A 27,106-nucleotide genomic window follows, 5' to 3' on the forward strand; every position below is an offset into this window, starting at 1 on the left:
AAATATATTTAATTTACAGGTTTAAAAAATATGCATATCAAATTAAACATCACAAATCATACAAACTTATTACATAGCCAGGGCACAGGTATTCAAATATTGTGCCTCTTTTATTAGTAATGCTTTTCAAGCCCATGTTGGAGTGAGGCACTTGGTCCTCAACCAGAGATTTCGTATCCATCCCAGGAGGCTGGCCCATATTATACAGTACTGTACTTCTCTTGTTATGGGATGTACTTCCTAATTTGTGTTGGGCAGAGGCTGTTCACCTGACTCAAGAATTTCACCTCCTATTTCTAAGTTGGCAGATCTTACAGGTAACATACAAAGATCTATAAGCCATAAATGAAGCATTGAATTAAATTTTTATGGCTGATAAAACATAATGAGTGATGCATTCCTTACCTTAATTGGGTTTCTAAAATTGGCTGGGGTTTGAGAGGGATATTGATTCATGGTTAACATGATGGCTAGGATTCTAGGTGAAAGAAACCCCATGAGTTAAAGATTCCTGATTTAGATCCTTATTGATACTTAAGACAATCACTGGGCTCAAAATTTGAATAGGTACACTACTGTTCTTATGACTAGATGGGAAAAACTGGTGACACTTAACTTGCAGTATAATTATTGTTTGCTTGAATAGTGTATCTTTCTGCTAAGCATACCAGGGTTCCTGGGCATTGGCAACACTGCTTGAGGGTGTATTTCAAAATTCATTAACTTTGTTCCTTCACTCATAAAGTTTAATTTCTTGTATCAATATTTACGTTTACACATTTCTGGAAGTTTTTACATTTATACCACATATACATATTGTACATGGTAACTGTGATAATTTAATATTATTCTTGTAGACTGTCTTAAGGGATACAAGCATAACAGATGTGGACATTTCTGTAACTCCAGTTTTAAGAAAAAAAAAAGGAAGGAAGCCACGTAATGAAACCCCAAGTGTAAGTATCTGTCTCTTTTTTATTCCAAGAATGTCCTCTTAATTTTATGTCAGGGGATTAATTTCTTATGATTATACTAACCTAGATAGTTCTTTTCATGCGGGAAAGGATTCACAGTAATTTATAAGTTGAATTTGTGAATGAGACCCATAATAAAAGATAGAAACTTATTCAACACTGGCATCCTTGCCAGTTTTGTATAGAAGAGAAGAGTAAGGCTACAATGAATGTACACATACAATACGGGACTCTGAAAATATGGGATCAGTTAAAGTTGTGAAAAAAAGAAATAGTAACCTGAAAATAAAACTAGAGCCACATCATAAGAGAGACATACTGTAGTTCCTTGCCAAAGGTTGAAATTTTTGCATTACTGTTCTTAGACTTACCACATTTATATGACATCTTCCTTTCCTTCCAGTGTATTATATAATTTCTTTGCATATGATTTCGAAAAATTTTTCCTGTTACATAATTTGATTTCATCTTCCTGTATCTGGTCATATTGTCAAGGTACTAATTTCTCATTTACTGCATACTAAATCACAATCTTGGCAGTGTTCTCCTTGGGGGAATTATATATGATTTGATGAATATTTGAAGACAGTTTGTATATTCATGTAATGATCAGCTTATCTTAATTGTTGAAAACATTCAGAAAACAGGGGCAGATCCAGGAATATCAAAAGGAGTCCAAAAAGTTGTGGGTGGGGGAACATGGCAAGCACAATGAGCCCACCCAGCTGAGATTTTTATTGATAATAATAATAATTAACTCTTCATTGAAATGGTTTAGCAGCCCGAAGACTGAAAATATACAATAGACAAAAAATAATTATTACATACAAAGACATGGGGTAGGTAGGTTGTTTAACAAAAGCTTTCATTACTAAAAGGAGAAGGAACATGAATTGAACATACAAATTATTAAAGTTTGCAGTTGATGGCCAAGGCTGGTCTCTTGCCATACTGTGTGAGGTCACGAAGGTCATGTGGTGCAGTAACTTGTCCGTCAATGTTGACATGAAGGACTTCATGTAGACACTGGGTGGTGTGGTGTAGTAACTCATCCATAGGTGTTGATATAAAGGACCTCACGTGGTCATGTAGACACTGGGTGGTGTGGTGTTCACATGGTGCAGTAACTCATCCATAGGTATTGATATGAAGGACCTCATGTGGTCATGTAGACTCCGGGTGGTGTGGTGTTCACATGGTGCAGTAACTCGTCCATGGGTGTTGATATGAAGGACCTCACATGGTCATGGAGACACTAGGTGGTGTGGTGTTCTCGTGGTGTAGTGACTTGTCCTCAAGTGTTGATATGAAGGACTTCACGTGGTCATGGAGACTTCGTGTGGTGTGGGGTGGTGTCACAGTACCTCACTCTGCTACGTGATGTTGTGTTATCTCGTAGTCAGGTGTAAAGCTGACCCACTGTTGTTCCCAGGGTGGACTGATTAACACACTGGTCAGAAGATGGTGATCAGTTCCCAGGGGTGCTTATTTCACTGGTGGGTCACGGCTCTCGCTGGTACTATCTAGTGCTGAATTCACTGGCTTAAACACTGTTCATCAGTAATCCCACTTCTTTCCGAAACGAAATTGTCAATTTTGACGGGATTATGTTGATATTCCCAGTGGTGAGGATGGGTCGAGGAGAGGGACTTAGAGAGTGGGCCAAGATTGGCCGGGGCCAGCTAGGCAGCAGGAGAGGGCGCCCGATAGGTCTTGACCCTCCAGTGATCAAGGATACCATGTGCACTTGATATTAAGAGATATTTGAGGTCAATACTAAATACATTTTACTATACAAAAATACCTGTGTACAATACTGCTTTAAAGAAAACTTATTGAAATTTTCTTGTGAAAAGTGTGGGGGGGGGGGGGTGGACTCCCAGGACCCCTCCTTCCTGGATCTGCCCTCCCTTGGAAAATAGTAAGGAAAATACTTCTTGGTGTCAAATGGAAAATTTTTGTGGACGTAAGGGTTTTTGAGAACTTTATGTATCCTAAGTTAATTCCTGCTTAAAAACAGTTGTCTGGAATCTCAACTCTTTGAGCATTATTTCTTACTGTATACTTGGGACCAAGTATACTGTATTTGGGAGTTAATTTAAACAGAGTAAATGATACATCTTTTTATCTTTCATATGCTTGGATCTTATTTTTAAATGTACAGCACCCTTACCTAAAGTGATTAAAAAATTTTTAACTTGATTTCGGACTTAACAGTGCAGATATAGAAAAACCTGTAACTAATACCAAGTGAAGCTTAAACCAATCATTAATTGTCCATCTTATTTCAAGTATATAAAACACCTTATATATTATGGATATACAGTAATCATCATTCACATTTTTTCCTATTGTACTACTAATGCTTTAAATATTTACAGGATTCTCAGCACTTTTTCTTGGACTCTTCATTAGGGAATGAGAGTCAGCCTTCCAAGGAAACAAGACAATCTTCCAGACCACAGAGAGCTTCAAGACTTATAAACAGGCGCCAATTACGTGATGACTCCTTTGAATATGAGGTACACTACGATATAATTGTTTACATAAATATTACATATTTCAGTTTAGCCCCACTGGGCGTCAATCATGGATTTATCCGTGATAAACAATACGCATCGGCAGGCACCAAGCACAGATATATCTGTGATGAAAGGTTACGTCTTTGTGGCCTTACTTGCATGACAAGTAGTTGGATTTCTATGTAGTGTTTCAGGCACCTCTGGGCTTATGATTTGACAAAACTGTCAGCCCAGCCACACATACAGGAGTGTGGAGGGTGAGCGTGGGGATTGGTCGTTATCCTCACATGTGACTGCCACCCACATACCTTTGTCAGCCGATTCTGACCTCTCTATACAACTGCCTAACCCTTCCACCATCAGCCACCACATCTCACACTCTCACCGCCTCACATCATCCTCTCACCACCTCTCACAACTCATTACTTCGTACATTGACTTGTATGAAGTTTCACTTGAAAGAGTGGAAAATTAGTATAGAATGATGAATAAAATACAGTCTCCTCGACTTACTACGGGGTTCCATCCTGACAACCAGGTCGTAAGTCGAAAAGGCGAAAATAATGCATAGAAAATCTAAAATGGGTGTCTCTTTTTCTTCTCAGCACCATGAGAACTCTCACTTTTACGCTTGCCAGCCATTTTAAAGGGAATTACAAACAAAAAAATTTTCAGTACACAGCGCAATCACTAACGTCGGGACTCGAAAATACGTAATGTGAAAAATATTTTATACGGCCATGGCCGTCGTAAGTCGAGGAGAGACTGTACAAATAATACAATAGATAAAATGTAATGAGTGTCAGCATATGCCTACAAAAGATTGAGTTTGAAATCTCTCCACAACTTATTGCAAATATTATGTGTTATTGATTGGGAAATATGATAAATTACAATAATATTCAATCAATGATAACAACAATATGTGGAAAATCAATATATAGCATTTTACATACCAATATGTACTTAAGCAATACTTGTTCTTTACATCACTGACCAGCTGACTGCGTGTGTGTGTATAATAATAATAATAATTAACGGTTTATTGAAAGAGCATGGCAGCCGGAAGGCTGAGTGTGTGTGTGTGTGTGTGTGTGTGTGTGTGTGTGTGTGTGTGTGTGTGTGTGTGTGGGGGTCGTAATAATAATAATAATAATTAATGGTTTATTAAAAGAGCATGGCAGCCAGAAGGCTGAAAATATACAGTTACATAATTGGGGAATGAATCACTTGATTGACAAATAATATACAAGTAACATAAATGATACAAATATGATATATAATAACAAGGTGGGGAGAATGTCATACTACAGGGCATTTCAGCATAGTATCAGTGCAAAAAGGGAAGATTAACTGGGAGAGAACACGCTGGTTGATTACGAATTGATGATAATTTATACAATGGCTGAGACTGTGGATGTAGCTGTGGCTGTTCCAATGGCTGTTCTTATCAAGATCAGTACGTGCTCATATGGGTTAGATGCAGTTGTTGTGTTAAACAGCAATTCGCAGACATGGGATCTTGGGTAGAAGTAGGAGCCGGTGTCGGGGATGGTGCAGAAGCTTCTCATCAAATTTGCAGATGAAGTCGTGGTGATGATCAGAGAGAGCCGATAGGGTCAGTGTGTTGAGTGTTTCTTCATATGTGGAGTAGGAGGGTTAGAAAATATCCTTGCATCCCCTCTTCTGCACTTATTCTAGGTGTTTCCATTGTGGCATTTAAGGAGGAAGACCAGGCAGGGGAGGCATAGGTGAGCTTGGGAAGTATGAATGTTGAGTATGCACGGAGGAGCTCGGGTTCAGGAACTCCAAGGGACTTGAGTCAGCGGAGGAGTGGAGACAAAAACTGGAGGATTTGACAATTGTACTGAAGTATGTTTTTCAATTTACCTATAATGATGCCTAGGAGCTTAGTGGAGTTCACAACCTGGAGTGTGTTGGGGCCCAAAGTACTGGAGGAAGGTAGGACAAGGTCAGAGGAAAGGTTGATATGCATAACCATGGTCTTGGTATGGTTGATGGTGACATGGTTGTTGGTGGCCCAATTTTGGAAATCAATATATTCTGGAGGGCAGTGTAGTTGGGAGCCGAGTTGTTCACACTGATCCCAATGGTGGAGTCATCGACAATTCCAGTGAACAGAGGTTTCTCTTAGGGCATCATTGATAAGCATGAGGAAGCAGCGCTGTCCCATCTTCGTGCCTTGTGGGACACCACAGGTGAGTGACTGAAAAGTGGAGACAGCCCCTTGGAAGCGTACGGTTTGCTATCGGTCACTAAGGAAGTCTGCAAGCCATGGTATAAGACTTCTCCAAAACTTGAGGTCAATAGCTTTGTTAATGATTAAATTGTGGCCGACTAGGTCAAATGCTTTGGAGAAGTCAATGAAGGCGACAGCCACAAATGTCTTTAGTTTTTCCAGATGACGGTATATGTAGTCGAGCAAGCTGACAAGACAGTGAGTGATGGAGGAAGTTTTCATATTGCTGAGGATCTATGGTGCCTGCAAAATCAGCATAGGCCCAGTCAAATAAAGCTTTTGCAGATTAAGCTGGCTATTGGGGTGATGGCAATGGGTTGTAGCTCATTAAAGGATTGTGGGTTGCACTGACTTTGGTACTGGTGACACAAAAGATCTTCCAGTCAGCTGGGCATCTTGCTTGGTTGAGGGTGTGTGTTTTTCATTCTAAGTCATTGTCTCTAGAATAATTAGTTTTGCAAGATTTTATATACTGAATGTTTAGTTCAGGTCATGAGAGAGCTTATGGTGGTATGGAATTGATGTCCAATGCATATTGTAATAAAAAATAAAATTATATACAGTACTACTGTATATACATATTTTAAAGTAGTGTAATGATAGGGAGGGAAACAGTACAACATGGGTTGGAACAAGAGGACAGATTTGTCAGTATCATGTCTAGTCGACAAATGTAATTATTGCAATGGTAATTTCTATCTTCTACATGACAAACTATGATATAATGATTTTGGTGGTACAATATAAGCTAGAATAGGTAGTAGGTAGTAGGCAGCTACCAAACAGGGAGGTACTACTGCCTGGGAAGATATTGGAAGCATAATGTGTTGTCTAATGGTGGACCCTGCTGCCATATGGCATCACGAAAATTGTGACCAAGTCCCAGGTTGCTGATCTGACTTTCTGCTTCATTTACACACAATTGCAGGGTCTCAATTGTTTCTCTTACTATTGACAACACAACATACATATATCGTTTCTCACTTTTGATCTTTTTTTTTCATTTTTGTATTTATAGTTCTTTATTATTAAAATTATCATTATTATTACAGTTACTGTATTATTATCATCATTATTTTATTATTTTATTTTTGTTTGTTTTATCATAAATTTTATTTATAATGACTATTATTATTATTATTATTATTATTATTATTATTATTATTATTATTACATTTTCGCCCCCCAGGCCCCGATGTGGGTCAGTGACTTGTGTCCGGGTGGGCTAATCCCCGTAAAAAAAAAAAAAAAGGGTATTACAAGAATATTAATGCCTCTCACTCTGTTGTATGTGAGGCAGATGGTGTGAATAAAAGTTTATACAGTACAGGTACACTTTTTTGTATGCCATAGATTTACCTTTTGCCTTTATTCAAGACATCTTCAGGTCATGAGACCCACTAATCCCCCACCCTGACAATGGGTGATCTGGCTTTGCATGAGATCACAAATCCCCAACCCCCTTCACCTGACATACATCAAGTCAGGTCAGTAACATGAGACCCACTAATCCCCTATCACACCTCCATTGAAACATTTCAAAGTTTTTTTTTTTATGAATCCCCATCATTATTATTGTGTTTGTTACCAAAGTGAGCAGTGTAATTTCGAAAATGTCTGGTAAGGCCAAGGCACCCAGGAAAACGATGTCTTTGGAGATGAAGCTTGACATTGTGAAGCAGCATCAAACTCCCCAGAGGCTGTGTGGGACTCAGAGTGACATCTCTACTTCACCTTCAAGAGTCCCTTTAGCCTTGAAGTGGACATATAGTGATGACCAGGCTTGTTCTTGATGATGTGGTGAGTGTTGTGATGAAACAGTTTGCCAGTACATTACTTGGCTTTAGTCATCTTATAACTGTCCTACAGCAATACAATAGTATCTGAAACAAAAGGATATAACAAAATGAGATTATAGAATACTGAAACATAGAAGGGACATTTAGGCAAGTACAAAATGATAGTACAGTAAATTCAATGGACCGCTACCATTTGTTTTGAAAAATCGCTACCTCCTGACAGTGATCGATGAATATTCACTATTTCCATTTGCTTTTGTATTTAAGGATATGACTGCTGGTACTGTTAAACATTGCTTGTGCCAAATCTTTAGCTTATTTGGCAGGCTAGCATATATATTCATTCTGATAGGGGTCCATCGTTTATGAGCACAGAACTCAAAAACTTCTTATGCAGCCATGGAGTAGCAATGAGCTGGACAATCCCTTATAATCCGCAAGGCAGTGGGCAGTGTGAGCGCTATAATTTGTCTTACTAGATGTCTTGCATTTAATCTGTTCCCTATTGTGTACTGCTATCAGGGTTACTCCCCATGAGAAGCTCTTCCTCTATCAACGTAGGACCACCAGTGGGCATACTGTACCGATATGGTTGTCCAAACCTGGTCCAGTGTTACTGCGGAGACATGTCAGGAGCAGTAAATATGAACCCGTGGTTGATGAGGTTAAACTGGTGGAGGCCAAATCCCAGTATGCCCGTGTTAAATTCCCCGATGGAAGATTCTCAACTGTTTCTCTCCATGACCTGGCATCTCCTGGTGTGGTGGGTCAAGACACACCTGACAAATTGAACACCCTCATCAACTTCGTGTCTCCTAGTGTATACGAATGCATAACCGATAGTGGCACTTACGAGGCTGCAATAAAGATTCTTCAGGATCTCCACATGAAGCCCAAGAATTAAATCTTCACTCGGCATCTTCTGGCCACAAGAAGGCAATGTCAAGGCAAAACACGAGATGAATAAATTGTAATGAAACAGTTTGCCAGTACGTAAGTACAGTGTGCTTAATAATAAAAGCAGATACATCAACTTGGGTAGACAAGATGATGGAGGTGGTGGTAGAGGTTTTACATAGTGGGTGATGATGGTGTTGGAGAGACATCTGCAGTCATCAGTTGAAATCCATATCGGGGAGCATGACATCTCGCACAAGGCTGAATTATCTCACATTAATTGAATTGCTGGTAGAAATTGGTCTTTGCATATGAGTGAATTCACATATGCTGAATTTGCATATATTGAGGACTTATTGAATATATTTATATACAAATATTTTAGGTGGAAGTAGTTAATTTTCAGAAACAGTATCAAAGAGAAATGGTGATGATTATCTGATAAAGTTTTGCAGTGGCAGGTGTATGAAGAGTGAATTTTGGAAATATTTAAGTACACAGGTATTATATGTAGATGTGTTGGTAAATTTCTTGTGTGGATAGTATATTTCCAATAAAAATAGTCACAAATTAAATTTATAGTCACATGGTTTATTTTTGTTTTTCAATTGAGGGTTTTGGGGAAAGCAGTCAGGAAGAGGAGGCGTGGGAGCCCTCAGTACCCAGCAAGAGAGCACCAAGAACTACCCGTAAGCCTCGGGGAAACAAGTCCAGGTCACAAGTAGTAAACCCACATTTAAAAGACCAAGAAAATAAAAGCAGGTGAGCTATTGTGAGCAAGTTATAATCATATTTTTAGATTAGAAAACAAATTACAAGTACTCTACTGTATACCGTACAGATGTCCTCTATCCTCTTTTCCATATATATATCTTCAGGGGTGAGTACAGTCTGCACTCACCCCTGAAGATGTGAATTACACGGAAGCGCTTGGGAACTTTGTGTTTTCTTCTTTCCTTGTGGTTATCAGCATATACCTGGATCACGCGCAACTACAGTAATTTACTTGTGCGTGTGTGTGTGTATATATATATATATATATATATATATATATATATATATATATATATATATATATATATATATATATATATATATATATATATATATATATATATATATATATATATATATATATATATATGGATCTGGTTGATAAACTCAATAACTTACACATTAATTATGATTTTAAACTGGTCAGCTTTGATGTAACATCACTCTTTACAAAGGTCCCAGTTGATGATTTACTAGAGTTCCTCATAGATTCCCTGGATGATATTTCACTGCCCGTCTCGAAAGACGACTTCATCGAACTCATCAAACTATGTACAGTATTAAGGATTGCAAATTCGAATTCAATGGGGAATATTATGCTCAAAAATTTGGTATGGCAATGGGTAATCCACTCTCACCTGTATTAAGCAACCTATATATGGAATTCTTTGAAAAGAAACTATTAAGTAATATTTTACCACCCTCAGCAGTCTGGTTTAGATATGTTGATGATGTATTATGTCTCTGGCCATGTAATGAGGACCTAAAAGCTTTCCTGCCACAACTTAACAACTTAGCCCCCTCGATCAAATTCACTGTGGAATTAGAGCAAGACTGTAAATTGCCATTCCTAGACTGTCTGATACACAGAATAGGTAACACTTTTAAGTTCAGTATTTATAGAAAACCAACTAATGTGTGTTCATACATTCATTATTATTCTGCCCACCATAATAAAGTCAAACAGTCAGTATTTTCAACAATGTTTTTACGTGCCTTGAGAATTTGCAGTCCGGAATTCATCGATGAGGAATACAAATATATATATAATATTGGCTCAAACCTTAAATACCCTAGATCTTTCATAGACAAATGCCTAAACATTACTAAGAAAACTTTTTATAGAACTGATCCCAAGCCCACCCATGACCATAAGAATATCTTAATATTACCATTTCACAAAAATTTCTCACACATTCCTTCACAACTAAAAACCTGGAACGTCAATGTGGCATTTAAAAACTCATGCACTGTTAAACAAATGTTAATCAAGAACTCCCCCAACAACACAATTGGTTGCATTTATAAAGTTCCTTGCAAGGAATGTAATATGTTTTACTTAGGCCAGACAGGTAAAGATCTTGCAACTAGAATTAAACAACACAAATACAGTGTTAGGACAGGCCAGGAATCCAATGCTCTGTTTGTTCATTTGAGGGATAACAAGCATTGCATTGACTGGGATAATGCCTCCTCAATATTACCATGTAATTCAATTGATAGTAGGAACATCATAGAATCTAGTCTTATTAAACATACCGAAGCATTCAACATGAATTTGAGTAACGGCATGTACAAGCTGGACAATTTTGTAATTAAGAAGATTTGTGACCAGGTGAGAAGGCCGGGGTCTGACCTGACCACCAACCGTTGTGTGCTATTTAAAGATTAGTAGGGTCATTACCTAATACCTGACCATTGTGGACCTGGTCTCACCCTCCTCTGTATATATACACCTTGATTTGTATTTCTCTCTCTAGTCTGTACTCACCCCTGAAGATGTGAATTACACGAAAGCGCTTGGGAACTTCGTGTTTTCTTCTTTCCTTGTGGTTATCAGCATATACCTAGATCACGCGCATCAGCATATATATATATATATATATATATATATATATATATATATATATATATATATATATATATATATATATATATATATATATATATATATATATATATATATATATATATATTATTTTGTATCTTTTTTTTTTCAGTGTTGCAAATAAGGCAGATGGTGGTGAACCCTCTCAAGATGGTGGCAGGAGACAGAGGCGAAAACATCAGTTGTACAAATCCGTTGTTGATGAACCATATGAATGCTCTCCAAATTTGGTTAGTTTACAAAGACTTTTATAAATTTGTCTTTGTGGACCTTATTTATATCAAGTTGATTGAGGTTTAACAGGTTCACCAAATCTCATACACTAAAGTAAAAAATAAAATGAAAGCACTTACCATTTCAGAGAATTAAGACATCTATATTACTTGAATTACTTAGAACATTTGAACATTAACAATTATCTTTTGGCAGGAATAATTTGATTTATTTATTCTTATAAAATCATGAGTGAATACTTTATATATTATATATACAGTGGAGTCTTGATAGTTTGTGGGTTAGGTACTAGAAGACAGTCATTTATCTGAAAGAGTGATTAGTGAAATATATGGTAAAATAGGCACAGAAGAGCAACATGGACAGCTGTTGTTCCCAACGTCAGTATCCCCCTCCACACCATCCTGCGGATAGCAGGTTGGAGGCAATAATGTTTCATATTTTTATACACTATATATGAGGAATGCTTGTCTACACCTCATAATCTGACCACTTGCATGGGGATGTTAATTGTTACTATAAATGTCAAGTGCCGTGGTAAGGGTTAATCACCACTCCATCGTATACCTACGGACATCGGGCGAGGCTAGGGCCAGCCTATTCTATAGTCTACTGTGCTATATTGCATCAACATGTAATGATAACCTGCATAGATTACTTCATAGTTAAAGGCTTGTTGGCAGTAATATGCTTCTATTGTAAAGTTCACATCATGTCTACTGATGAGAGCTGTTACTACGTGTGTTAAATGTCAGTTTATTATAGAAACCAACATTCATGGCTAAGCATACTTCAACCGCCTGATGAGCGATTGTGGGATAATGAGATCCTTGCACATAGGACTCGATTATTCTTTATTCGGTCAAAACCTGCAGAGTACAAATTACATACGTTACATATGAGATAATTAAATCACTTGTACGTTCCTTCACTATTAACAACTACATATATATTTGAGTAGAGTAGGGTGTTAAACCATATAAAACTTATGTGTTTTGGGTCTATGTAAGACTTATTAGTTCCCTGACTTGTTTTGCACTGGATGGATAGAGACTCTTCTGAACCCCACAGGGTTAGTCAGCCCCGAGGCGAGATCCATCTGTTTCACATTTAACACCTCGGCAAAGTTCATTGTAAACACCCCCTCTCTCTTCTAGCTTATCCTGTAGTGGTAACATCATACTATCTTAGAATGAGTTGGTAAAGGTTAGTGCAATGCATTACTGACCCCCTCAACTAGATACACTCACTCGCTACCTAAAATTTCTGTAGCAGTGGAGACTTACACAGTTTATCAGTTTTGTTTCAATGTTAGACCACAGACATGCATAGTGACCAATGTCAGCATAAACAGGGATAGTGCTAGATATTTCTTATGAACTGTCGTGTCAGTTGCATTCTGTGGTGGCAGCCACACAGTGCATTAGTTCTTGCTCATTGGGCATAACTGAAGCACCTGTTCAAAGTTTTGAATCATACTTGAGATGAATCTTTCTATTTCTATCTTCCTGTATTTTCTCTCGGCTACAGAACATGCATTATAATTGAAACAATAAGCTCCAGGTTTCATCTTCAAGGCTTATAGTGTCCCCTAATACCACAATAAATATTAGTAGTATTCACAAATTGTGGATATCCTACCAAATGCAAGTGTTGGTGCACTTGTCCATACCCTGCCCCCAAACCCCTCCTGTGGTATCACGTTGCCACTGTCACCATCCAGTAGACATGAAATTAGAACCTATGATATTGTACATTGTATTCTTTGTTACACAACCATACAGGGAATGAGTGCATTTAAAGATAGAGGATGACCGCTAATTTACTACCCTTATTCTGGTTGCTATAGCGGGGGTAACTGCCAATACTGCTTGCTTTCTAATGATGCAAACAAACAGTATTGCCAATTTTCACAAAAGAGGTAACTGTACGTACTTGTGAATTTGCATTTCATGATTTATCGAAACTCCGCTGTGTGTGTCACGTTATTGTGATACTGTATTTCCATTTTTTCTTTTAGATTGAACTTCCTGAGGCTGTTGACAGTCCCCACAGTATTGTACGTCGGCAGTTGAGAAACAAAAAAAAGTAAATCTGTGTATCTCCTTCTTTAGGCTATCTTCTTTCTTTTAAAGCATATCATAATCCAATTGTATTACATGTACGGTACTTTTCTTGTATGAATATAAGTGCAAATTATTGACCATAGTTTTAGATCGTGTGAAATATAGCAATTAAAATATTTTCCCTCATTAAATCAGTATTTTTGTATATGATGTGCCAAGTGTAAAGGCAATGTTATATTTTTTCTGTACATTAATAAAATACTTAAAAGCTCATTTTTGTTAGTAAGAACAAAATGTGTAACAAGTATGTGAATAGTGCTCACTTCCTTAGGTCTTTTGTACTTTTAAATTTTTCTAATGAACCCATTTTAACACCATCACTAAAAATTTAATGAACTACATCTAACAAATATCACAGTTCAAATGTGTTGACTATATTGCACCTTTTGGTTAATTAACTTCATATACGAACACCTGCCGATACGAATGAGGTCCTATAGGGTTAGTCATTTGAAGAATCCAACAGAAACAACTGTTGCATAGTAATATAAAAACTAGTTTGTGTGGCATGGCAGAGCAGCTGGTGGAGAGTAATAATACATCACTCAGCCAGGCTACTTGGGGGAATGTCCATACGCCTTACCCTGACATCTGTGATCAAGTGGAAACTTTTTTTTTTTCTTTATTAACTACCTTTTTCTGTCCTAATCATGACTCTTTAACACAAACCTGATGCAAGTGATTGTAGTGCATCCAAGAAAGGGAAAACAATTAGAAGGAAAGTTGATGAAATTAAATGTTGTGAAAAGAGCAAAACACCCTCAGTCATTGGTAAAGCATTGGGCTCCAGTCGGTCAATGATCAAAACAATTTTGAAAAACAGAAAATTCTTAAAACATGTAAAAGGATCTACACCATTCACCAATGCACTCAATTGTGATGACAAAACAAAGAGATGGAGATTGTTAATGATATGGGTGGAAGATCAAAATCCACAGCACTTACCTCCAAGTCTAGCCTTGACTAGGGAAAAAGCAAGATGTTTGCACAATGACTTGAAGGCTGCACATATTGGTGAAAATACATTATATGGAAAATATAAAACACTTAAATTCAGGGGATTATTTACTAAAGTCTTTCCAAAGCAATGACAGTATATATATATATATATATATATATATATATATATATATATATATATATATATATATATATATATATATATATATATATTTATATATATATATATATATATATATATATATATATATATATATATATATATATATATATATATATATATATATATATATATATATATATATATATATATATATATATATATTTGACTGGGGGGGGGGTCATTTCTGGTCACTAAATTATAAAAAAAAAATCTACAATGATCATGACTCAGCTTTGTGCAGTCACTGCATTGCCCTTTGGGGGTCTGGCATCCTGGAAAGAAAAGAACAAAAGATAATAGTAACAACAATGCTACTGCAGTTTTCCTCTCCTACTCTCAATACAGGGGGTCCCCGGGTTACAAACGGTGTCTGTTCCTGAGGACATTCTTAAGTCGGAACACATGCTATGTGCATGCTGTACTTCCAGAATATTTAAAATCCCACTATATCATGCTTATGTCCTTATATGCATCTTTGGCACTTAATTTAAGACAAAAGAAGAAATAGAATAACAAAATACAGTAAAGGAAAGTGAAAAATAAGTCATCTAGTAAATAAAATACTGTAAATTTCAAGTTTAACCTCATTTGTATCGACAGCCATTCGTAAGTCGGGGACCTCCTGTATACAGTATATAAAATTCAAGTTCCTGTTCATCTGCACATTTAATCACAAACACTACCTAATAAATACAATACTGTACTGCCTAAATCCTAAATAAATTTACATTCTGTAGGAATCATCAGAATTTGAGTAAATAAGAAAAAATTTCCAGTAAAGTAAGATATAAATATGCAATGGGTTGTAAAAAATTAATTTGCTAACTCTTAGATTTTCCAATCTTGTGTACAAAAAGCAGACAATTGTGACTTAAATCTAGCCAGCCATTTGATTAAAACTTACCATTCTTAAGATAATGATGGAACAAAATATAAAGAGAAAAAACTCAAGGGGAATACTGTACAAAGGAGATTTTCAATAAAGCAAAGTATGGTGAACCTGACAAAGTATGTCATGAAGCATGGAACACTGGTTATATATAGTATAGGACAAAGTTGTCAGTAGGTTCAAAGAGGAAACTGGAAGGTTATGTCTTCCCTCTCATGCTAACATTACAATACTGTACATCAAATATCTAGGTTCAGGAACTTTTTATAAATTTTCATAGTTGGATATCACTCAAGATACTATACAGTCTCTCTTCCACTTATGATGGGGTTCCATTCTGATGACCAGGTTGTAAGTCAAACCGAAGAAAATAATACATAGTACAGGTAATAATTGTAAAACGTTTACTACTTTTTAATACACAAACTGAGCGGGATACGACGTGGATGCTGTACACATGCGGCAGCGTGCCAGTGGAGTTGTCGTGAAGCGTCGTTAGATATTAAGACCAAACATCTAGACTCAAAAATAATGTCAAATATTTTAATATACAGACAATGACTGTCTTAAGTTGAGGAGAGACTGTACTGTACAATCAATTCTTTACCATTTCAGAAAAATGCAACAACTGATTTGTTTTTGTTTTTGTTTTTTTTTCAATACAAAAAGCCAGTTATATTTACTTGATTACATTAATATTTGGAAGTCCAGTAGTGTCTAACTCAATTGGAGTCAGGTAGATATACTGGGTCTTGGTATTGGCCGCTTTGACCATCATGGTCAAACTCTGCCGTCTGGCAACTATGTCCTGTGTGGTGATAAATACATTAATGATTTTGTGCAATAAATTATAATTTCCTGTCGGCAATTAAGGACACCAGATACAATGTTGCTATACCCCTGAATCAGTTCTCCCTAATATCTGATTTTTCCCTTAAATTCTTATCAATATTCAAAATCCTACTTCTCCACAACTTCTTGCTAAATTACATTGAAATTAATTTGTAATACAAGTACAGTATATTGTAGGTAATTTACTCTTCTTGAATGTGACATATAGATATTTCAGATTATCACTTTTATATTGGGTGCATGAATTTTCTTCCTACTTACCATTTTTCCTCAAAAATATTTATAAAGATAGATCAGCAAATAATAAACCAAGCCAAATATAAAGAAAACCTATATGTTCAGCCATGCACAATATGTTATTCTACTGCAGTATTTAGTTTTTGTTTTATTAGGTTCGGCCTTTAAATGGCCGAGCCTTAAAGATTTGAAGATTAGAAAAATTAATTCTGACATACAGGCCAATGGGGTGGCGCGTGAGCAACAGACGGTCGAACCTCTCCCTCACTTCTTTTGTGTGTAACTACAGCCTCAGACTCTGGTACTACTACTCAAGGTAGGTAGATAACAGGTAGCCTCACTCCCATAGGATCTACGCTAATGAAAATAAAAATGGAATTTTTATTTACGTATTTTTGAAGGCTTATGATGGTATTAAAAGTTGTACAATAAATGTATGGAATGGAGAATTTTTGTTTTATTTTAATCGGAGCCACTGATTAAATATATAAAATAAATATAAATATCTCACTTGCGACCGCTGGATTCCATCCAACGTTGCTGATTGGCTAGCGATGACATCACTTATTAAGCTCCGCCACTTAGTTACATCAAACAGTATAAGCAGATAATAATACTTCAATATTACAAATGCATGAAGTGGCAAAAGGGGAGTGGCTTAGTGATCTTGAGAGTAGAGTTGCCAATTAGTGAATTCCTATGGGCCTGCGAGAGGCTACCTGGTATCTACCTACTGTACTTTGCTACTACTGTACTAGCGAGCTGAGAAAGTTGCCAGATACTGATTTTTACCAAGTGATTGGTATTATTTTACACCAAAATATTATTAAATACTTTTCTACAGCTTTTGCTGCATAAACAGAAGGGAACTCTAAATGAAGGGGGGTAGAACAATCATGCATAGCTACATTAATACCATGAATTATGCAATAAAAATAAGTCCGCATATAGCCATAAGCAAGAGCTTTTCCCAGGATTTTTTCTGAAGATTTTTGTATTTTTCTGATTTTCATCGGATTTTCAACCTGACGCTCTCCTTAACTCCTTTACTATGGGGATGCCATTTTTATTAGTTTAATTGGCTAATGGCAGGTGATTTTATTCAGTTCGGAGGGAAGCCCATACACGAAGGGATTAACAGCACTTCTTTTCTGTGAATAAATTTATCAATCATAATTCATTATTGGTAGATAAAGAACACCAAGTCTCACTATAAACAAACCATATTTTTCCTAACTCTATTGCACTTACCATAAAAACATCAAACTCATCTAGGATCCTTATGGGAGATTCTATAACATCCCACAGTGCAATAATGAATGAGACTGTGGCAAAAGAACGCTCTCCTCCTGACATCATTGCTAATGTCTGCTTCTTGTTCTGGCTCTCTTTCCTGGAGGATTATACAATATGTATAGCACAGTAAATGTTTGGAAATTGAAATATACTAAGAGGTGCATCAGACAGTGGATGTTTACACAATGATATCCAGCTGGATAGTAAATTTTTTTAATCAATATGCAGTATATATATAGTAGAATCCCAAGTTTCATGACTAATTGGTGCCGGTTTTAGCGCTGCAAAATTTAAAATAACTAAACGAGTGACATTGAAATATTACTGTACATGTAAATAAGCCTAATCAGTTCTGCAGTGTCACTCAAACCCCCCTATAATGACCTACAATCCACCAAGAAAATGTGGTAATGATAATTGTCATAACAAAAGGAAGATCAGGTGCATAATATAAATAAATATATTTTTTTTTTAACTTTTGGTGAATAAAAAATGGTGAAATGGAAATTAGTACACAAAATTAAGCTACTTACATCAAGATGTTGATTGCCTCTGCATCTGTTTCACTGCCCATTTTGACTACACTCAGTGTAAGTCTACTGTTGTCATGGTCAAAATTTAAACTCCCCTGAAACAATGTAAATATTAGTTAATATAACTGATCTCTCATTTAGCATTATCTCAAATTCATTCACTAATGCTGTATCAAACAAGAAATATATAGCATTATTTTAACTACAACAAACTTCAAACATAATGGCTGACTTAATATCATAAGGCTATGGCTACCACATAGAACCCCCCTTGGCTTTCTTCCTACAGCAGAACAAGAGCCACTACAGTGGATATCTTTTATTCATATCATCAGGGGTTTCAAGACATCTTAATACTAATAATTTCACGCACTAGAAGATAAGTGGAAAGAAGGACACAGCTGTGTTTCTACGGCTATAAACACCAGTTAAGGCTATGGCCTCAGAGCCTGATGACTGTGACTATATCATCAATATACAGTAAACCCTCAAAGATCCGGACTAAAATGGGGAATTTTGAGGTCTAAACTACCAGAGTCCGTAAATGCAGTTCTAATTAAGTTTATTAAAGACATCTTCAGGTTATGAGACCCACTAATCCCCCACACAAGAAAGGATGACCTGACATTCCATCAGAAGGTCAGTAAAATGAGACCACTAATTCCCCACCCTACCTCCACCTGATATTGAGTCAGGTCAGTTACACGAGACCCACTAATCCCCGACAGTTCCATAGGAGTGGAAAATACGTCTTTGCTGTAGTATACAGCTTCATTCATGCCCATATTATTTAGATTTTTAATTTTTAAATACAGTATAACCTCGATAAATCAGACTAATTGGGGCAGACCCCAGTCCAAAAAAAAAAAAAAAAAACGAATATAGGGGGCAGGGGATGGAGATAAAACTACTGTACTTATCTGAACTGTTTAAAGAAACTCAGTTATGTTATTACTGCACTTCAACAACTAAGGTCTTTAAGTGTATATAACAAGGTTATTAAAAGAATATTACATAAATAAAAACAATTATGAAACAGAACTCTCTGGGTTGAAAATCAGACTTATAAGTCTGGTTGTCAACCACTGTTGTCATCGAGATGATTGTTATTTACTGTAGTGCTAAATGTAAGTAACCACAGAATTTGTCTTATGAATAATGAGAAAACTGTATACTGCACAGTACTATAAAGATAAAATAAGAACAAATAAGTGTAGAAGTATATTGTATGTGGAAGACGAGTGTTTATCTGGGAGCAGGTGGCAGAGAAGAGGGGAAGGGGGGGGGTAGCACAGGTGGGTACCGGTACTCTCTCCCCCAAGATTCCTTTAACACTTCTTTATGCAATTTCACCATAATTTTCATATAATTTAGGATCATTTGGTGCCAGATTGATAAAATATTATCCTGAAAGAATCAGTTTTCCTGAAAAAAGAATCCCACACTGAAAACCATGAGTCATTGTTTACAAAGAGCAAACAGCTGATCGGCTTACCACAATGTCTGTCTTCAACACTTAAATTAGTACAGTACAGTTGTGTATTTATCATCACTTAATAAATACTATTGCAGTGTATTTATCATCACTAAATAAATACTATTGTAGTGTATTTATCATCACTAAATAAATACTATTGCAGTGTATTTATCATCACTTAATAAGTAATATTGTAGTGTTAAGTATTATGCATCTGCATATACCCTGGTGTATTCATTAATCAGTTGTCTAAGTGTACAAGTAGCCAAACTGAGTCATCATATCACACTCAAAGGTAGTAAATAATATTTTTAAGAAGGTATTTTCATATCATATACTATACAGTGTGTTCTAGTGACCCATGTTGTGAGCTGGTCTACTGAAAGCTGTCACACGAACGCAGCTTGAGCAAATAACCTTGATACAGCTTATTCTTTTATTTTCAAGTCATATTACAAATTACATACAGTATTGTATATTTTCTCTATTACTGAAGATGTTATATTAATCTTTATAAACCATAAGGGGCCAATCATGTGAGAATATAATACTGAGTCAATATATAAATAAACCTGACGAATGTGGCAACATCTGATCAGCCCCAGCCTGCATACATACTAAAGTGTCTAGTTCTCAGTAGGCCTATAGCAAATCTGGTTAGACCACTGTACAGTATTCAGTAAGTGGGGTTCATTCCATAAGATTTTTTTTGTTTTTTAAGTATTTCTGGTGACCAGAGCATCTCAAGAGTAAAAAAAAACGTTTAACTTAATTAGTACTGTACTGCATTTATGGACTCCGGTAGTTTAGACTCAAGGAAAACATCCCCAGCACCTAGAAACATTCTGTGCAAGATGTCTAGTTCAGACACTCGGAAACTTTTTCCAATAACTGGAAACGATTCCGGGGATAAGGAATTTTTCCGGGTTTGAGAAAGTCGTCTCTTTAGCCGGAAAAATCTCATCCCCGGAAATGCTCTGCACCAATTATTCCAGCTAACAGGGATATCATTAGTATTTATACATACTGTATAGTGCTGGCCTTTATCACCCTTCTTATTATATCAACTTATAAATGTCCTAATAACTCTGGGCATGAAGAACACTTAGGAAACAAGAAAATACCTTAAATACTTACATGAAGGTTGCGAATACTGAGAGAAATTTTAAAATTTGACTTTATCATAATGGCCAGCAACCTCCGGAAGCGTTTGTAATGTTCCAGTCTCAGTGAAAGACTCTCTTTTATTTTCTGGAAGTAAACAAGCATATAGGCTATACAGGTGTTTACAATATAAATTTTTTATAAGATTATATAGATTTTGGAAAATGTTTTGCAAGAAAAAGATAATTACCAAAAGACAAGTGTATTCTGAAGTCACAATTTTAAAAACACACACACACACAAACACAAAAGTACTGCATATGGCTTTTGTCCATATTTTCTTATGACTTATGGGTGACCATCGAGTGATCTGTAAGCCCGATACTGCTATATCACTCCCTACCAAGCCATATAAATTGCTGGAGGACTTTGATGTGTTAACTAGCAGAGTATGGTACATTATCCAGTTGAAAATTGTCAGTGAACGTGGGTTGTAGATTTTATCTCATTTGATCTGGCCATTGCCTGAAAGACTTGTGAGGTTTCAGGTCAGGGGTTGAAACCTTAAATACTTACTTGTAAACCAACAGTTCTTAACTGGCTGCAAAAGCTCGGGGAAAGTGGTCATTACATCTCTGAGTGTGAATATATATATATGCTTCCTTGCATACCTCAGTTTTCAATTTACAAATGAAATCATGGTTTAATGTTGGCACTTGCGTTCTGCTCAGCTTTCTTGAATGAAGCTAATGTTTTGTTTGGTTCATTGTAGCCTGATTTGAAAACGTGTAAACTTGGTCGACAAGAGATAAAGAGTTCGGCATGTAAAGTTCACTTGGGGGGGGGGGGATAATATTCTATTCTTGTTCTGGTAAATAAATAATTTGCTTAACTTTGGATTACCTATGGCCACTGAAATTATTTAGGAATAACATATTAGCACTTACCAATAGTTATGAACACCAGCAATATCAGGATTTACCTCCAAGTTTACCAAAAAAAATTTTTTTGGTTCTATTCAAGATTACGACTAAGGTAGGCAGGTTAGGTTTTGCTGTTGTGACCGTCCTGCTCCCATACCTATTTGGAACATACGCTATTAAAATTATTCACTTTTGGAACTGGCAGGCTGGATGTGGCCTGTGGGTTATATTTTGCCCACCCCTGATCTAAGGTGAAATCCAAGGGAATAAGTAAGGAGGTACCTCATTTCCAATAGATGTTCTTTAAAATTATGATCACATTTGCACTGTCACATTACTCGGTGGTCAACCCATATTTCAGTAACTCCATATTGTCCTTTCATTGACTGTTGTTACTCCATTCTCCATTGTTTAATGTTTCCCCTACTTGTTACAACTTACCAAATAATGTACAAAATATTCCATTCTTACCTTTATCAAATTGCAGTGAGATTCTATTTCACCCGACACCGTGATAAACCTTTGCTTTATTTCTTTATATCGGTTTGCTACCGTCAATGGATCACCATTCGCGGCCATCTCCCTGTTTAATCTGTCCTGAAGACCATCGTACTGGCGTTTTACTTCATGGACACTCCTGGAGAGACATATCTATACAGTATTACAATAGACAATGACACATAGAACATTGACAAAATATTAAGGAATCATCATCCAACCACTTGTGATATCTGCTAAGAATTCATATCTAAGATATCAATAGGACATTACATACTGTAATTCCTAATCTTTGAGTGAGATGGAGTGTGTATTTAACTGTACACCGTCTTCCAGATACATTAACCACTTGTGTATGGGATCCACTCTGTGCCGAGTAAAATCTTATGGAGTTAGTCATATATAATATTAAAAGTGGGATCTCTGTAGTAAAGGAGTTAAAATATTCAAAGAAGCAACATCATTTTAAAGATATACACTCACTGTACTAGCACATTATGTGAGCTTCAAATTCAACATAAACTGGATCTAAAAATGTTGATATACCTACCAAACATATATGGGGGAAACATGAGCAGTGTTTAACCTGTCAAATTCACCTATACAGTATTACCTCTCCATACCAAAATAATTTGTGAGCAGCAAGTTTGGTAAAAGGAGGTTTTAAGTATAAAATTAATCAAAAATTTTCATTCAATTTCAAAAATTTTTTGGTACGTATTAAAAAAGTTCAGTATTTTTAGTCTAGATAAATTGACAGAATATCGGACTTTTTTGTTACATAATGTATAGTTTGGTAACAAGAGATTAACATCATGCAGTATCTGTATGAGTTTATCTTGTGTGAGTTAAAGTAAATAGTTTGTTAATTTCTATAATAAAAATAAATAAAGAAAACTAATGGAATCCAACAAGAAAGCATCGCCACTGTTGTCTGTTTTGATTTCAATCACAATGAAATGCTCACCTCAAAACATAACACACGTCACCAGTCAGCTGTGTCTTGTGAGATGGCTTTGCATGTTGCCACTGTTACATGTAAAAAACTATTTAAGTTGTGCAAAATAATTTCATTACTCTAATGTGATTTAGAAATAAAGAAAATATCATCTAAGACAATAAAATAAGAAAAATGAAGATCATTGTGTTTATTCTTTGGGAAGTGAACACGTGTTAAGTCAGCGGGTGGTTTCAATAGCGCATCTGGCGACTTATCTAATCAGGCCTTATTCAGTTTAAACCAGGAACAGAAACATGTGCATTACACGTTGTGTAAAGCGAGAGGAAGTGAATGTGTAGTGGATATGATGTGGGTGCATTGTGGTAATTACATCACTAGCGACGCAACAGCTTCGGTCATATGTCGCCGAATTAAAATACTGAACAGTGATATCCCCTTTAGCCGGAACAATTGGTGCAAAGCACTTCCAGGGATGAGAGATTTCCGTCTAACCAGACGACTTTCTCAAACCCGGAAAACTTCCTTATCCCTGGAAATTTTTCCGGTAACTGGGAAGCTTCCGAGTGTCTAAACTAGACATCTTGCACAGACAACCACTAGCCCACATCCACAGAATGTTTCTGGGTGCTGGGGATGTTTTCCTTGAGTCTAAACTACCGGAGTACACAAATGCAGTTCTATTTAAGTTAGAGACTCCATTTCTTTACTATAGTAAAATAATCCAGATTAGTTTATCTAAAAGACTGGCTAAATATATTAAAAAAACTAATAATCTATGATACAGGCATGAATGAAACTGTGTTACAACAAAAAAAGCCGTTTTTTTTTCTAAAAAACAGTTTTTGGGATATAGCTTGAATGCGACGTCAGCAAATGCTACCTAGGTATGTTAATTCCTAGCCAATTCGCCAGGCCAACATACAGGCAATTAAAACATCTAATATTTACTTAAGTAATTATTAGGAGGACACGTCGCTACCTGGCATTTAATTGCAATTCTCAAAACCCCCTCCTTCACCCCCCACTATACGCATCACGACCCTCATCTCTTGCCTCCCTGGTTGGGCGGGTTTCTGTATTGTTGATACAGTAAACCCATGCAGTTCCGGACAATTAGGGGGGGGGGAGGGTGCCTGGATGTGGTAAATGTTCGGACGAACTGGGGGACGAATATGCATTAATGATTATCATAAATCTGTACATGGACTTTATTGATACAGGAAATATCAATAATACAGTAGTGCGGTATTACTAATAATATGGGGGACCACCTGTCTGAGAAAAGCCAATTGTTCGTATCTTCTGGCAAATGTATTAAATGAAAAAAAAAAAAAAAAAAAATTATTTTACAGTATATAAGACGCAGCCCCCATTTTAGCGGTGAACATTTTGGAAAAAAAATGGTGTATTTGCTCCTGTAGCCATGGTTTTCTTTAAATAATATACAGTATACACTACAAAAAATACTATACTATACTATACTATATTGCCAAACCAATAAATAATAGCCAAATGAAAGTTTAATACACTCTCGGCTTCACCATAATAACAAAGACCAGCTGGGACGCCGATTCCCTAGCAATGCTCCCCAACCCCCACACTCGGCACTCTCCTCCCATTACGTGTTTGCCCTTAGGACAATATCTTTTATTTTCTTCACAATATGTATGTAGGATGGTGTGTGCATGTAATATTGCGACAAGTGGGTAGTTTTACTAATTAGTAAAATCAACCATATTGCCACTGCCATTCTAAGTAACAGTCTTTCTCATGTGATACAGAGGCAGTTTCCCTATCCTTTTGTGGATAAATCTCGATTTTGTCCATAGTGACACTTTGTCTACTGTCTCCTCCTGTGCCACCTCAGTGGCAGCCCCAACCTACACAAACTTTCCCCCATATTAATCAGATTTTGGTTGTGTTTTTCCGGGTTGGGGATACATGTGTCCGGTGCTGGATCCCAGTCTAGTTTGCAAGGGGATCCAGATTAAGCGAGTCTGGGTCAGGCAAAGTTTACTGCACAGTAATACTTAAAGGTATTTTTGAGGCATCACTAAAATTTGTATCTGGGGAAAAAAAAAAAGGTTTATATTCTTAAAAATACATTACAGTACAAATTGGTTTGAATACATTGAGACCAACTCAGATTTGTTTGTATGTGTAAATTAAAAAACTTATGCTGGATTTTGGACAAGTAAACAAAAATAACATGTAACAAATCCAGAAGTGGAATCTTTCTTATAGGCAGAAAAATAATGTACAGTACCGAGAAGAGTTTGCTGCATCCTGACCTGACTGTGTCTTTCCGTGGCTGAAATTTTCCTGCTTTTTGTAATTCTTCTCTTAGCTTTTCTCTTGTTTTCTCGAGATTCAACTCAGACTCCTTTTTATTTTTCTGAAAATCTCTCTCTTTTTCTTTATATAATTCCACAGTATGGGACAGTTTGTTCAAAATATCCTCATCTTCACTTAACTTCTCCTGAAAACGTAAACATTCCAATGTAAGTTCCAAATTCTAAAAGCATAAAATTAAAGGACAAACTGGTATGTCTCAACCTTTTCAAAATTTTTTATGTCTTTTTACTACTGGTGCAATCTCTTATAAAAGATAACCTTGAGCTAGCAAGATAAAGTTACATTAATACCTAAGCACAATTCTTCTTTCCTTAATTAGAGAGTACAGTTCTTTAAGAGGTCAGTATAATAAGGTTCTAATATACAGTAGAAGTGTTCCTGACATCACTATATCTAAACTTAATTTAAATCCTTCATTGATATCGCTGTCTAAAAAAGTGAAGAGTACCTCTGATTTGGGAGGGGGGGGGGAGGGTGGTCCACAATGAGATACAGTACTTTCCTATGACCAACTAAAAACATGCGCAGTCAGAACCCCATTTAGGAATGGGCATTTAGGGATCGATCAAGGCAATATACAACTACCTTCACTTACACTGGACATACCTTCATGTTTTCAGCTTCCTGAAAAAGTTTTTTTTCACCTTTTTTCAGCTCTTCATATGCTGAAGAAATTTGCATGAAAGAATCCTTACTGCTTGTTACTCCTTCTTTTAATTTTTCTAACTGTAAAAGAAAAAAAGTGGTTGTCATAATAATTGATGCAAAACACTCTGCATGAAAATTCTGACGAGACCATAACATAGATGAAGCATTATGCTGTACACAAAAGTATGAAGCAAACATTGGAAATATTGTTGAAGGAAGATTCATAAGAAACATATTGATATTATTTTTATTTGATTGTAAGCAGCCATCCTCAAACACTTAGGCTGGAAGTCATTTCCGTAGATTTTCTGTAGATGGGAGGAAACATTAAGAGTTGATGAAGATGACATAATTATTACTGGTGACAGTGTAAGTACCTAAGCCATGAAGGCATACTGATTAACTCAAACAGGATGATAAGGCTCAGGGAGACACTGATAGACTAGGTGCTGAATTTATTTTATTTTTTTACAATAGGCACTTGGCAAGAACAGGTTCTAGAAGCTTAGCAGTAGTCAAAGTTTTACTGTACAGTATATTTATTCTTGTCAGCCAAGAACCTTTACCAACTTCATAACACTTTTTTTTTTAAGTTTTGTTTAGTGTAAATTAAGTTAGAGGATAAGTTAGGGGTTATCCTGTCAGCCAGAAACCCAACCCCTTTAACCATAGACCTTTTACTTCACTATCTACAGTGATTAAAAGGAACAAAACCCTAAAAGATAGTGGACATTTC

At 36.3% G+C, this 27,106-nt stretch overlaps 2 protein-coding genes across 4 annotated transcripts in view; one reads left to right on the forward strand and one right to left on the reverse strand.

Annotated features, from left to right (window-relative positions):
- LOC121854308 (kinesin-like protein KIF20B) overlaps positions 1 to 13,687 on the forward strand; it is a 61,359-nt gene extending 47,672 nt beyond the window's left edge. Inside the window, exons 29-33 of the mRNA XM_042348895.1 lie at positions 858 to 956; positions 3,356 to 3,496; positions 9,066 to 9,214; positions 11,227 to 11,344; positions 13,369 to 13,687. Coding sequence (XP_042204829.1) covers positions 858 to 956; positions 3,356 to 3,496; positions 9,066 to 9,214; positions 11,227 to 11,344; positions 13,369 to 13,440 — 579 coding nt within the window. The 3' untranslated portion in view covers positions 13,441 to 13,687. The remainder of the gene's footprint in view (positions 1 to 857; positions 957 to 3,355; positions 3,497 to 9,065; positions 9,215 to 11,226; positions 11,345 to 13,368) is intronic.
- Positions 13,688 to 14,747: 1,060 nt separating this feature from the next.
- The window catches only part of LOC121854397 (structural maintenance of chromosomes protein 6-like), a 38,566-nt gene continuing 26,207 nt past the window's right edge, over positions 14,748 to 27,106 (reverse strand). The window contains exons 12-19 of one of the 3 annotated variants that reach the window (XM_042349058.1): positions 26,329 to 26,448; positions 25,659 to 25,846; positions 22,380 to 22,545; positions 21,019 to 21,132; positions 18,405 to 18,499; positions 17,827 to 17,968; positions 16,178 to 16,294; positions 14,748 to 14,869 (exon numbers count right to left, since the gene is read on the reverse strand). In XM_042349058.1, the coding sequence (XP_042204992.1) occupies positions 14,825 to 14,869; positions 16,178 to 16,294; positions 17,827 to 17,968; positions 18,405 to 18,499; positions 21,019 to 21,132; positions 22,380 to 22,545; positions 25,659 to 25,846; positions 26,329 to 26,448 (987 nt within the window). In that variant the 3' untranslated portion in view covers positions 14,748 to 14,824. Of the gene's footprint in view, positions 14,870 to 16,169; positions 16,933 to 17,826; positions 17,969 to 18,404; positions 18,500 to 21,018; positions 21,133 to 22,379; positions 22,546 to 25,658; positions 25,847 to 26,328; positions 26,449 to 27,106 lie in introns of those variants that run through there. The other 2 variants (XM_042349059.1, XM_042349060.1) reach the window with 2 other exon arrangements.

Source organism: Homarus americanus, unplaced genomic scaffold (genome assembly GCF_018991925.1).
Source record: "Homarus americanus isolate GMGI-L3 unplaced genomic scaffold, GMGI_Hamer_2.0 scaffold54443, whole genome shotgun sequence".
NCBI classification, from domain to species: domain Eukaryota; kingdom Metazoa; phylum Arthropoda; class Malacostraca; order Decapoda; family Nephropidae; genus Homarus; species Homarus americanus.